Here is a 15,214-nt window from a genome sequence, read left to right as displayed (position 1 = left end):
CTATTCTGATCGTGTTCAATATATATAGGCCTAGTAATGTTTGTCAAGAACAGAACAAAATTGGCGCTACAACTCTGACTGACCTTGGACTACCAAACACTCTTGCTCAGCCCGAAGGCCTGCAGATTACGAGGTGACCCGCGATCAGCATCAGGTATCCTCTATACCATTATTCTTAAATTTCTAGACCGGCGTCGGTATATCACTGTCAGATAGCTCTTCATTTATTCCCACGTAGGCCGAGTGGACTTCGAACCAGCCCTCATATTCAGGTAAAAATTTCTGTCCTTGCCGGGAATCGAACCCGGGGCCTCCGGATAACGGACAAACTCGCTACTCTTAGCCCACTGTACGGGCTTACTTTCACTTCCTTCCTTTACTGTTTTTGACGAGACCTGATACTGTCGTCCTTTCTCCCCTTAACATCATCATTAGTAACACCAAAGTTTAAATTATTTTCATGGCGTCATTGTTGACCATCTTGTATTCTACCAAAGGAGATCGTCGTATCTCTTTCCCTTCCGCACACAGCAGACTCTATACAGTATTTTATGAATATCGAATATTGAATATTTATTTTGGAAAGCACAGCCGAATTGATTCGGGTATTCAAGATACCTGTAATATACTGCCATCAATAGGCATGGATATCGAAATGACGGATTTAACCCTTAAGAAGCGATTTAAGTACTTTTTAACACCGTAAGAGTGTATTTTGCGCCGTTGTCTTCACATGAAACGTTGAAAAGAGGTTTCAACCCAGGTAATGGCATGTAGAAATAGAATTGAATAGACATCATATAATATTTTAAACCTCTACTCCCTTCCATCACAGTCCTATCAGGCAAGATAGCCCTTCCCCATTGTGTTGCGTGGAAGTAGAATGTCTACATTTCTATTCTTCTGGCCCGATTACCAAACTTCAACAACATCACTTCTTTGTCTCTTCTTTTACTTGTATAATTATTTTTTGAAGGATGCGGCTTCAGCTTGGTATTACATGTGTTGAATCAGAAAATTCTTGATTTTTCACTTTGAAGGAGTGCGTGAAATTTTCCAGAAAGTATTGTTTTTTTCTAGAAGTCACTACATTTTGGAAAATGCAGATTCGTGAGATGTCAAGCAGTAATTACAGAAATCATAAATTTTCTAAGTACCGTGGTTCATGCAAATACATTTTATTGAATCTTTCAGCTAGCTCCTGCCACACCGGATCGTCTTCGGGCTCGGAGTGCCTAGCCATACGAACTGACTCGTAGGCAATTGACAAAACAACTGCGTTGTGGAGATTCTCTTTTCCAGACTTCGTGGAAAGGGTCATTGTTTTATAGTGTTTGAAGTGAACCACTACCTCATGTAGAGTTCAGCCTTCATAAATCGTTCAAGTGTGCAGCGACCCAGGGAGCACATGCTCTCTTTATAGGAGTTCATTTATATTTCGTCATAAAAGTTGTATGTTTGTATATTACAAATTATTTCGTTGAATCTCAGATTTGGTTATTAATTTTCCGTTTTTCTGCAATATAATATTAATAAGGGCTGACAATCGCGATATTTTTCTCCCTTAAGGCAATAATTACCGCCACCATCCTAATAAAACTATTTGTGTTCTGTTCCAGGGCTCGCGATGGCCTTCGACTCTCACCTGCGTGGTCCCAGCTTCTTGTTGGAGCCTCCTCCTCGCCTGGAGTTCTCCAACTCAAGCGGCGGTTGGCTGGACTGCTCTGCGTCAGGTAGTCCTCCACCTACAGTGGACTGGCTATCAGTGGATGGTACTCCAGTGGGTGATGTCCATGGAGTACGAAGGGTGCTGCGTAACGGCACTCTTATCTTACTGCCATTTCCGCCAGCCGCCTACCGACAAGACATTCACAGCACTGTGTATCGCTGTGCGGCGTCCAATGCTGTGGGAAGAATAATTTCGCGTGATGTCCAAGTGAGAGCTGGTGAGTGAATTAACTTATCTGAACGATAAATGAATTATACGGTTAAGGTAATGGACATTCGTAGCAACTAAAACCGTATTATTTTGATATAAATACGTCTTAGGTTGGGGGTCATTCAAAAATTTGCGGGACGTGACATGACGTAACGTTAGGCTACACAATGTGTAATGGAAGTGACGTCATATAATATTTTACCTATCAACTGTGCCCGTGGGAGCTGCACTGTCTGTTATCGATATTTAAGTTACACTTGTAATAAATATTCATTATCATCGAAACCGAATTTCAACCTATTAGGTCGTGTTACGTACATTTAGTACGTGTTGAAGAGATGTTAAGTACAGAACAAAAATGGTCAACCAGACACCAGTGGGATCCGAACCCACAACCACCCGATTTCGCGTCGGTTGCTCTACCAATTGAGCTATGGTGGCCTAGGCCATCTTTGTTCTGTTGGAAAGGATCTGAGCTACAGGTCTGGTACTACTACCATCACACTGTAGAGTGCGTTTAAGTTGCCCGTTGAGGGCCAAGTCAATGAATATCCCACTGGTGTCTGGTTGGCCATTTTTGTTCTGTACTTAACATCTCTTCAACACGTACTAAATATACGTAACACGACCTAATAGGTTGAAAGTAGGTTTCGATTACAATGCGGTCGTGAAAATTCAATATTCAATATTCATTATCATTAGCTCTTCGCAAAGGGAAAAGAATTTTTTTTTGTTTTTTTTTTTTTTTACATTTGCTTTCAGTACCATTACTAACTAACAGTATTCCTTTTATAGCACAGGTGTGCATACGGAAAATCTTAGTGCTATAGTGTGTTTTATACCAAACACTTACAGGACCAAATCAAAAATAAAGGATAGTGTTAATGAAACTTGGTATTTTGGGGGATTATATTTTGACTTTACATTTGGTGGGAAGTGTTGCTATTTTTAAGAAGGGAATAGTATGCGTCGCCACAGTGGAATAGTCTACAGAGCAACTTAGACTAGTTTCTAGTATTCTGAACTCCCACTTCTTTCAGTGATGATAATAATTATAACAGAAGAAGAATTTTATTTTGCAATTTCAATTGCTTTGTTTCGCATTTAATGTAATGGAACCTCACAAAGGGAAATCCATTCCTGATACTTCTGCTTGAACATTCTTCCGATGTTGATATACACAATTTTATTACGTACAATCTCCGTTCCCATTGAACGGATTCCGAAGTTTTTGAACAAGTAATCCTATTTTTTGGATAGTGGCTTTGCATCGCACCGACGCAGTTAGGTCTTATGGCGACGATGGGATAGGAAAGGCCCAGGATTTGGAAGGAAGCGGCTGTGGCCTTAATTAAGGTACTGCCCCAGCATTTACCTGGTGTGCAAATGGGAAACCACGGAAAGCCATCTTCAGGGCTGCCGACAGTGGGATTCAAACCCACTATCTCCCGGATGCAAGTTGACAGCCGCGCGTCCCTGACCACACGGCCAACTCACTCCTTAAGGGAGTAGTTATTTTATGGTTCATTTGGAGATTTTGAAGGTTCCATCCCGTCAGCAAATACTTCATTTTCCATCTTCATACATGAGTTTTCTCCTAACCAATCCCAACGTGTCAATATTTTATTTTCAGTCTTCAAACGAGTTCGTTTCTGCTTTCAAGTTTCATAAAGCTTCAACACTGATTGAGTTAGTCATTCTTGAGATATTTTCAATATTCAAGTGAAGAGCACAGGATAAGGAAGAAAGAACACACGTGAAAGATAAAATGAAAAAATAAAGCAAGTGGCAGATCAGCAAAAGGAAACTGATTGGGAGTCGAATATGGAAAGCTTTGATTGACTCTTCAATTTCGTAGCTGAGGGCCTTTTTAAGTTAGTGAGTCGTATGCTATCTAAATGTATCATGTTCTCCTTTATATTGCTCTCTGGTTACCTGCGAGATAAGGATCGGGCACCTTTACTTGAATACTAGACTACGGAATTAGAGAAAATAATCTCTTAAGCGTCCGGCTCCATGGATAAATGGTTAGCGTGCTGGCCTTTTGCCACAGGAGTCCCGGGTTCGATTCCCGGCAGGGTCGGGAATTTTAACCATCATTGGTTAAATTCTCTGGCACGGGGGCTGCGTTTATGTGTCGTCTTCATCATCATTTCATCCTTATCACGACGCGCAGGTCGCCTACGGGAGTCAAGTCAAAAGACCTGCACCTGGCGTGCCGAACATGTCCTCGGACACTCCCGGCACTAAAAGCCATACGCCATTTCATTTTTTCATCTCTTAAGCCTTTTTCGTGCTACATTTTGTTACGTCACACCGACACAGGCAGGTCGTGCGTTGACGATGAGATAAGAAGGAAGTAACTGTTGCTTTAATGAAGGCACATCCCGAGTATTTGCCGTGTGTGAAAATGAGAAAACATAGAAAAAACATCTTGAGGACTGCTGGCAGTGTGATCCTGATGCACCATCTCCCAGATGTAAGCTTACAGCTACATGACCCAAACCACGTAGCAAACTCGCTCGGTCTGCGAAACACTAGACTAAGGTAAGAAAAACATTGGCGTGCACTGTTAGGTAAACTGAGGGGGTAATGTGGAGTTACTTCTTAAATTATTATGAAATTGTGCATAATGCACGTTTACCGTGTTAGAAAAACTAAAATATTACTTCAAATTTTCGAAAACTATTTATAGGGAGTTTTGCAGCTTTATATAATCTGTTCGAAAGGGTTATTTAGCAATATAATAAAGCTTCAGCTTCAAAGGTTACACTAACGTACAGAAGGTTTTCGGTGACACATGGATGAAAGACAGAACCGTGGACTAAAAGGAATTTCGGCTGAGATGCCGAAATTCATTGATGAAGGCAGTTTTGGTAAAATTGTCAAACTTTTCAATGATATACTATAAGACACTGGATAAATTTCTGAAGATTGGCTGACATCAACTTTCGTTCCCCTGCCTAGGAAGTAACATTCCTTTAATGACAATTGGAAATTAAATGTGTCTGCCAGCAGCTGAGTAAGGTCAGGTTATATATGATTGTACGTTTATGATGCCATGTCTCCCAAATATTGCCTCCTCGCTGAACGAAACGAACGACAAGAATGCCAGTATGGTATTGGATAAGTTCAACGCCTGTACCTCAATAACAACTCCTTATTCGAGATAAATGACAAGCTTATTTCCAAAACTTACCAAATCCAAACAAATTCAGATGATGATGGAAAAGATGGGTTGGTAGAAAGCTCAATAATATGAAAGAAAAAGAAATCGTCAAAACGGCCCAAATCTATGTCATATAGGACTTTGAAGATCAGGCTTAGTACTAATAAGTACCAAATCCCACGGAGTGAATTGTCCAAAACATAACGTACTGTATTCATGCGGCCAAAGAGGGAACATTTCAAAGGCACGTGACCAGTAGCAACAGAACAGTGGTGGTGGTGGTGGTGGTGATTATTGTTTTAAGAGGAAGTACAACTACGCAACCACTTTGTTTAATTTACACCGTTGTGTTCGATGATTTAATTTCATTAATCTGAGCCTCCACCTTAAATAACTTGATTTTGATCATTTGATATTCAAACACAGACATTTCTTTGATGATTGAAGTGAAATTTGTGCATTTCAGATGGAAGTATTTAGAGTTCCAGTCCAAATAGCTACATATCATTCATTAAAACTAAAATTAAAACCAAACTCAACCAATATGAATTGAAGGTTTGTTTACTTCAGTGCAATTATTTAAACCGGATAAACTTTCTCGGTGTATTTTCGGCCATGCTGTATTCATATTAATTAATGAAAATTAGGTATCTTGAAATTATAATTCTCTGAATCTATGACATCCATCCTTCTCGGCACTTCAGTTCTTGCTCTGTCGATTCTCCGTTACCATTACTGTTACGATGTTATAGAGTCTCCAAATACTGAGACTGAACTAGGATTCTGTAGAAATTACAGCGTCATTGGCGAGGATAAGTATTCAACTTGGAATAACAGTCGAGGGCTTATACAGAGAGGAAGCTTTGTGGAAACTTGATAAAGCTGAGTTCTTCTTGGCACTGGTATAAAGGAGTATGCTCTTCCCTCAGTTCCTTTTAACAGCCGTAATTTACATGAGAGAGTGAAGAAGGGAAAAGAAACATATTGATGGAATAATTTGAGATGTTAAGCATTTATTTTGGCTGCTGAATATTAAAGTAAACTGGATTTAGACAGCAGGGCATTATTGGAGGTAAGTTCAAAAATATTTTGACATAGTCTTCTAGGTCCTTTTGAGTATATACAAATAAAGTTTTAAATATCTATGAAATCTACATATAATTTGAAGGAATTACACACTTGTGATTATATGTCAAGTGAAAGGGAAGTAGTTCTAAAAATTAAATCCTTACTTTACAACTCATGTAATCAACGCCTGCATATTCCTGAATGACTCTCTGCTGGGAATTCATCAGGTAGTATGGAAAGATGAAACTACTACAAGGAATCAACAGCAAATTTAACAACTCACTTTCAGTGGAAGAACAATGACTTTAAGTAAGCAAGCAAGGGATCATAGGAGAATAGTGTACAATAAAGCACAACATTTAGGAGAAGTCAGCCCGAAAACGATGAAGAATTGTGTTATACCGAATAAGTAACATGTCGCTATACAGTATAATACAAATACAATGTGGGCGTATGTGATTATCTCTGGTTAGGAGAAGTACATGAAGACATAAGAGTTCTGTAATTAAGATATTTGAAGATATATGTATGTATGTATGTATGTATGTATGTATGTATGTATGTATGTATGTATGTATGTATGTATGTATGCATGTATGTATGTATGTATGTATGTATGTATGTATGTATGTATGTATGTACGTATGTATGTCGATGAGCCATTACATTATGACCACCTAGCTAATGTGATGTAGAACCAACGCCACTCGGCGAGGTATCGACTCAACGAAATGGTGGAAGGTACCCTGGAGTATCTATACCACAAGTGCAACAGTAGGTCCTGCAGCTGTTGTACACTGCTGGGCGGTGGTATTTACTTTTTATTTTCCGTGTTCAGATACACTGCTAAATAATATTTCTCCAATATTCGGCTACAAGGACAGCTTTATCATTGGCCTGCAAAACATCTTCCTTTGTGCACGGTCATGGTAAATGCTGTCAAACTAGAAGGTGCTCCTCATCCTGTAGTAGTCTACAATCACAGGTCATGTCTCCTTGTTCATAGCCCCATTTAGCAAGTGGTATGGTTGTTCTTAAAAACTCTTCATTGACCTGATGGCCGTAAAGGGAGTGACGTGGGTCGGTCGAATGCTTCCGATGTTCAACTTCCGCTGCTACTTCCCTTCTTATATGAGGAGGGGCGATTCCTGCGTTAGGACAGATGGTGGCGATGTAGCACAAACCCACTCTTCCAAGTCAAACCTAAAATTTTCAATGTGGTTCATATAGGGGCTACTTGGAGCCAACGGCACTAAAGAACATTCACTATCATGTTCCTCGAACTAGTCCTTCACAATATTGGCAATGTTACACGGCGCATTCTCCTGTTGGATGTGGCCATCACCATCAGGGAACGCCGTTGATGGACTTAGATACCAATGTCCTCCAGATACAGGATTGGTGTACCGCAATAATGAGCCCCGGTGTGTTTCATACAGACATCACCCACATCAGTGCTTTTATTTTTCATTACGTAGCACCGGCAGTCTTATGGCGACTGTGGGATAGGAAAGGCCTAGGAGTGGGAAGTAAGCGGCCGTGGCCTTAATTAAGGTACAACCCCAGAATTTTCCTGGTGTGAAAATGGGAAAGCATGGAAACCCATCTTCAGGGCTGCTGACAGTGGGGCTCGTACCCACTGTCTCTCGGATGCAAGCTCACGGCTGCGCGACTCTAACCGCAAGGCCAACTCGCCCGGTCAGTGGTTTTTAAAGTGTGGTACGCGTACCACGCGGAATCGTCTCAAGGGGTTACTGGGGTGGCCCCCCTGAGGGAGGGGGCGGTAGAATAACACCTACGGTATCACCTGCCTGTCGTAAGAGGCGAATAAAAGGGTCTCAAAGGGCTCTGAACTTTGGAGCGTGGGTTGGCATCCACGGGGCCCTTAGCTGAGTCCTGGCATTGCTTCCACTTACTTTTGCCAGACTCCTCACTTTCATCTATCCTATCCGACCTCTCTTGGTCAACCCTCGTTCTTTTCCGACCCCGAGGCTATTAGGTTTGCGAGGGCTAGGGAGTCTTTCATTTTCACGCCCTTCGTGGCCCTTGTCTTCCTTTGGCCGATACCTTCATTTTTCGAAGTGTCGGACCCCTTCCATTTTTTCTCTCTGATTAGTGTTATATAGAGGATGGTTGCCTAGTTGTACTTCCTCTTAAAACAATAATCACCACCACTTACTGGGGTGGGGTTTTCAGTTCGAGAACCCGTGGTGTCTGGAAGGGCATGCGTTCTTAAATCCATCACCACAACTCTTTCATGGCTCACTGAGAAAGCAGGATAAGCAGCGGATGAAATGAAATGAAATGAAATGAAATGAAATGAAATGAAATGAAATGAAATGAAATAAAATGGCGTGTGGCTTTTAGTGCCGGGAGTGTCCGAGGACATGTTCGAGTCGCCAGGTGCAGGTCTTTCGATTTGATGCCCGTAGGTGACCTGCCCGTCTGGATGAGGATGAAATGATGATGAAGACTACACATACACCCAGTCCCCATGCCAGAGAAATTAACCAATTATGGTTAAAATTCCAGACCCTGCCGGGAATCGAACCCGGGACCCCTGTGACCAAATGCCAGCACGCTAACCATTTAGCCATGGAGCCGGACATGATGATGAAGATGATTGTTAACATTATTTGGCATTCATCAACAATCATTTGTTATTTCTGGTATAATAGCAATGTACGCGTACTTCGGCGGTACGAAACCAAAAAGTTTGAATACCTCTGGCCCAGATCATCACACCTACTCCACCAGCCTGTCTCCACGTCCCACAGCCTCTTATGGAAATAGGAGTGCACGCTCTCGGCCGTAGACATTGTGAGAATCTAGATATTGTATCAGGCGTCTTTTTTCATTTTTTTTCAGTGTCCGACTCGTTGGCTGAATGGTCAGCGTACTGGCCTTCGGTTCAGAGGGTCCCGGGTTCGATTCCCGGCCGGGTCGGGGATCTTAACCTTAATTGGTTAATTCCAATGGCCCGGGGCTGGGTGTTTGTGATGTACCCAACATCCCTGCAACTCACACACCACACATAACACTATCCTCCACAACAATAACACGCAGTTACCTATACATGGCAGATGCCGCCCACCCTCATCGGAGGGTCTGCCTCACAAGGGCTGCAATCGGCTAGTAATAGCCACACGAAATTATAAAAAAAAATTCAGTCATCCACAGCCTAAAGGCGCTGATTTAGTACCCACCTCGATGGAGTGCAGTCAGTATTGGGAGTATGACCAGTTCGTCGACTCCGAAGTCCCATACGCAGCAGTGTTCGATGAACCGTGTGCTCGGAAGCATGGGCCTGGTCACCCCATTGTATGTGTTGGTGATTTCTCAAACTGTGGTTCTGCGTGCGCTCCGAATAATGCGGGACAGCCTCCACTGGTCACTGACATCAATGGGCCGCTGTCAACACACACGGCTGGACGGCGCGTTGTTGTTTGTTCGCAGTCCTTAAGTCAGTGATCGAAGTGGGCGTTTCATGGTGTGCAGTAGTAAATGCAAATAGAAGCATTATGATTCATTTGGGTGCAGTACATATACCCTTCCAACAAGAACAATATTACTCATTTTACGTCCCACTAACCACTTTTACGGTTTTTTGAGACGCCGAATTGCCGGAAATTTGTCCCGCAGGACACAAATCGGAAGTATTTGAGCAACTTTCATACCACCGGACTGAGCCAGGCTCGAAGCTACCAAGTTGGGCTCAGAAGGCCAGCGCTGTACCGTCCTATCTACTCAGTCGGGTATGTTTCTTTTTAATCTCCGAGAAGCCTTCTATGTTCTTTCTCCGTTTGCTTCTGTGAAAGATGCCCGCCTGTCTGTTGAAGGTGTAGAAGTACGGAACTTCTTCATACCATAGTCCAGTGGCAAAATGATCAATTTGGTAAAGTATGAAAACTGCCATCAAAGCGGTATTCCACAGATTCAGAACAACACCCCTTGCATTTTCGACAGTGAAAACTACGTGCTGCAAGTTATCCAGATGAACATACAAGTAAATTACCGGCGGATACCTTTCATGAATTGTGTATGCAAGAATCTAACAAACAGTTTCGGACGTGCTGATATACTGTACCTGCCAGTCGAGTATTTCAGAAATTCACCATCATTTTGCAAAGTAAAGGAAGCTTGGGCACTGCCTTCATTTACAGATTTTTCAGATATATTTTATTAATTCTATGCTCAACATTGATATATCTTGAAAGGCTCTAGATACAACGGGCGAACATGTGAATGGTGCAGCCTTAAAAAGTACCTTTGTATAGGTAGATTACAAGTATGCAATTTTGTTGAAATATGTCCAGTAGTTTTCACGTTATAGGAAATCAACTCCAAGTGCTATGCCCACTTGGGTTTAGACATAAAACATTCAAATAATAATAATATCTCCCTTATTAATCCTGCTATCGAAAAGTAGTACCCTGCACGAGAAAAATTTCAGTAAAAGATTTCCATTAAGGTCGGTAGATTTCCATTAAATTTGATCATAGATAATTTGTGTGAGAGTATACTCACTGTTTCAGTCTTCCTATACACCCCAGTTCGGAAATATTATGGATCCTGAAACGCACCTTTGGATAAAAGTCATCTCCGTACAAGACATGAAGGCCCTTGGAGGGGTGGAAGGTAAACACTTCCACTATATGTAAACTCGGCACTTGGTAGGGGGTACTAATTAGCTCTACGCCCGGCCGCCTTTACCCCCGCGAATTAACCTGGTACTCATTCTTGGCGCAGGCTCTGTGAACATCAGGGCCATATGCACCTCCGAAAATGGAAATATTGTTTTTGGTTTTTTTTTCCACTTTCTGACGGGGGATCGAACCCACGTCTTTCTGGGTGAACAGAGCACGTCTTTACCGCCTCGGTCAGGCCGCCCTGACCTTTGGAAAAATGGATTCTAAATGCGAAGTTCGGTTAAAATATTTCCAGTAGTTTTCTAGTGATAAGAAATCAGCTCCACATGCACCCACTTTGGGCAATGACCGCTTGGACTTAGATTGTAAACCATTCCGACAATAATATATACCGTGTTAATCCTAGTATCGGAAACGTGTACATGAGATAAATATTTCAGAAATAGACTTCCATTAAGGTAGGTAGATTTCTATTAAGGTTGATCAGGGATATTTTGTGGGAGGGTAAATTAACTGTTTCTGTATTCCTATAAACGCTCAGTCTATTCACGGATTTTGAAATGGTGTGGACCCATAAACTAACTATGGATATTAAGTTTGGTTGACATATCCCCTGGAGTTTTTCAGTTAGAATTATTTATAAGACAAATTAACAGGCAGATACCAAAGCTTTAAAAAAATCAGTAGATGTACATTATTTTACCTGAAAAAGATAACTATCAGAAAATTTCGCCAAAATATTTAATGTACAGACGGTCATAACGATTTTAATATGACTATTATTATTTTTACCTTATACATGCCATGTAAAATGTTATTAACTGAGATATAGTACTACATATGAAATACTCTACATAAAATTTGTGTTTAGTGGACTGAATATTAACGCTGAATGAAATGGAACGTAGAAGGGTGTCAACTGGATCTTTGAATTTATTAGCAGAGTTTTTCTTTTTTCTGACAGCAAGTATTTAAGACCACATTTGGTAAAATACTGCGGCTTACTGGTTAAAAGTACTTTCACTTGTCGTGCGTAAAGAGACACTTCCTGACAGGGATCATTTATTATACTCCATAAATGTCTTAAGTTACGGAGTCCCTCTCGCACCATATCCCAGTATTGTTCCAGATGCCTTGTTTTCACCTCAGCTGCGCCAGACAACGGACTATTCAGACAGCCGCGGGAGATCATATGAATAAAACAAATCCAACTTTCTGTGTGTCTGCTTTATCATTTTCTGGTCTCAGCACTGTTGCTGTTTTTTCTGTTCGAGAAACCTCTCGTGTCCTTCCTCTTTCGTCTTAAGAATGTCTCATACATCTCACTTTCATACCTTTATTTTCATACTCCCAGTTATCATTCTTCCAATATTACGTATACTAGAGGCTCACGATATATATCTTTCCTGTGCATTCTTCTTCGTCTACATTGCCTTCATTTCGTACTAGCCTCAAGCTTTACTCCTTTTTTTAACTTGTATTTTTCCTTGCGTCAGTTGTAGTTATTGGATTTCTTTGTGCATTTTCCGTTACGGTCCTACTGTCCGTGTCATGGCGAGTTAACGCTGGTGTTGGGACATCTTCCGTGTCCCCCACCCCACGTTAACCTTCATCTCCAAGTTTCCACCCTCAGGCTTTCCTCTCTTCTTTATCTCTCTTCACCTACTGGACCATAGCCAAAGTTAACAGGAATTTTATATTATATTTCACAAAACGCAAAGCAAATGTTTGGGAAGATAATATTTCTGAAAAAAAAAAGAGTTAAAAAAATGAGAGAACTTAGAAGTGATTCTCTTCGGTGCGACGTAAAGCCCCTAGCAAAAAAAAAAAAAGACGTGATTCTTCATGCTTAAATGTATCTAACGTTTAGCGTCACTCTGTCCTTCGATATTGCGCATTTAAAAATCTAGAGCGATAAATCATTCAACCAAATACATTTACTCAAATTTTCTTTTTTCAACGAACAACTTACATCTGGAAATAAACAGTGATACTAATATTGTTATGTAACTTCGTGGCCGACTGCTTGGCTGGATGGTCAGCGTTGAGGCCTTCGGTTCAGAGGGACCAGGGTACGTTTCTCGGCCAGGTCGAGGGTTATAATTGTGTTTTGTTAATTCTTTTGGCTCGGGGACCTGCTGTTTGTGTTTGTGCTAACACTTCCTCTTCATATTCAGACAACAAAACACACTACCAACCACCACAGAAACACGCAATAGTGATACATCGCTCTATATAGATTTGTCGTCAGAAAGAACTTCGGCCGTAAAACAGAGTCAAATCCACATACGCGACACAGTTTGGAGATGTGCGAAAAGCGGTAGGAGAATAATAATAATAATAATATTAATAATAATAATAATAATAATAATAATAATAATAATAATAATAACAATTGTTATGTAACAGTCTGGCTAGCTGTCTGAATATCAGGATACTGGCCTTCGGTTCAGAGGCCCCCGGTCGGGAATTTCAACTTTGTCTTATTATTCCAATAACCCGGGGTCTTCATTTACATACAACATACAACACAACCAATCGCCACTGAAGGGTGTAATATTGAAAACATCCATCCACATGGAGTTTCCGTCAAGAAGGACATCCGCTCGTAAATCTAGGCTGAATCCAATCGAAGGGGAATCATAAAGATTTAATAATTATCACGTTTAATATGTTGATAGAAATTATATTTTTATTTGTAGTTGTTAATTCTTTACTAAGTATTCACCATCCAGATTTACAGAATTTCCCGAGAGTTTCTTGACCCTCCGAATACCGTTATTATACAAGTCTGCAGAGTGTACCTTAAACCACATTTCCACTTTAATAATGACTCAGCAACGGATTTTTCATTCCTGGGGACAAGGACAGTAACTTTGTGTGAGAGCGAGAGAATAAAGCGGATCCTGAAAAATCTCAAAACCTCATGCCTGTGCTTTGTCAAACGCAACTTGAAATTAGAGAATGGTTGCCCAATTGTACGTTATCTCAAAAGAATAATCATCAACAATGCTACTGAAACTTGAGGTGAGTGAGCTGGTGCATTGTCAGCTCACCTAGCGGACGAATGTCCTTGGAGAGCGTTTCGAATTTTCAGACCACATTTCAGTTTGTTCAGACGACTGCTGTAGTATGCGCCCAAGATAATTCTTGCAAGGTAATCTATAAAGATGACTCCAGTGCCAGAAATTGGTCTGTCGATCATACTGATAGATACAATATTAATCCACGGTCACCAGATGACCAAATAAATACTCTTCTTCCTGTTCCAACACCGTCAACATCTGTCTTGAACCGTCACGCCGTGTTTCTTTCTGAAAAGTGGTCAGCAAACGTGAAACCCAACGTGCAGACACCTTAGACATGTACACTTCATCATATATAACTTTCCTCGCGCTACTATTTAGTAAATAAGTGAAGAATTTTGGTATGACTATGAAAAGTCTTGACTGGTCTGTAAGTAATACTTGTACGCGACGCTACATCTACTCAAACGGCATAAGGACATTTTGACACAAGACGTAAGGATAAAACTTACTGCGTCATTTATACTAACAATACTGGACTACTACGACGTGGTCCTCCTTCACGCAATTAGGGAACAAATTGTGAGACTGCAACGAGCATTGAACCCTAGTCTTCAGTTTGATTTCAACTGGAGCTGCGATTCTCACGTAACTCCTAACTACCAAGCTCTTCCCTGGCTCAAACCGGAAGGGAGGCAAAACTTATATATTGACCCTACTGACGTCGGTATATTGAACTCTAGATGAAAATCTCCCCGTATATATTTCTTCCAAATTGCTCTGTCCGAATTATATAATTTTAATACTAGATCTGACTCTTCCATCGATATTCCTGTTAAATCCTTCGTTGTGACTGGGTGGCGACTTTTGAATACACTTCCAGCTGATGTTAGGAACAGTAAGACATATACAAAATTTAAGACTGCTTGCAGAAATTACCTTCTGAACGCGGGTGAGTGTTTCGTGCGACTGGTGATGTATGATAGACTGCGAGATTGGTCCATTATGATATGTAAGTGATTTCGAAATTAAAGTACGCTGATATTTTCTAGAACTAATATTCTTATTATAATTATTAAAGCGTGTATATATGTATTATTTAATCTTCCAATTCAAGAACATAGAATTTAAGTAGTTACTGTTTACAGCCATACTTGTTTTATTACTTACTAGTTGATACCCGGCGTGCGTTCCTACGCCTCAGGAAATAAAATACCTCTTTTAATTAATTCTACTTTATGCAAAGTTTATAAACATTCTTCATTATTTTTGGTTGTTTGTTATTTGTATATTTCTTATTACATTTACTTATAATTTCGCTTACAAGTAAATAATTACTGTCAATATGTTCTATTTTTTTTAG

General features: G+C 40.7%; 1 protein-coding gene across 1 annotated transcript in view; it reads left to right on the top strand.

The window, feature by feature from the left end:
* Window positions 1–1,627: 1,627 nt before the first annotated feature.
* Window positions 1,628–15,214, top strand: part of LOC136874332 (cell adhesion molecule Dscam2) — a 1,095,748-nt gene continuing 1,082,161 nt past the window's right edge. The window contains exon 1 of the mRNA XM_068227756.1: window positions 1,628–1,946. Coding sequence (XP_068083857.1) covers window positions 1,628–1,946 — 319 coding nt within the window. The remainder of the gene's footprint in view (window positions 1,947–15,214) is intronic.

Source organism: Anabrus simplex, chromosome 5 (genome assembly GCF_040414725.1).
Source record: "Anabrus simplex isolate iqAnaSimp1 chromosome 5, ASM4041472v1, whole genome shotgun sequence".
Lineage (NCBI taxonomy): Eukaryota > Metazoa > Arthropoda > Insecta > Orthoptera > Tettigoniidae > Anabrus > Anabrus simplex.
The sequence above is the reverse complement of the archived record's forward strand: the minus strand, read 5'-3'. Positions and strand labels throughout refer to the sequence as shown.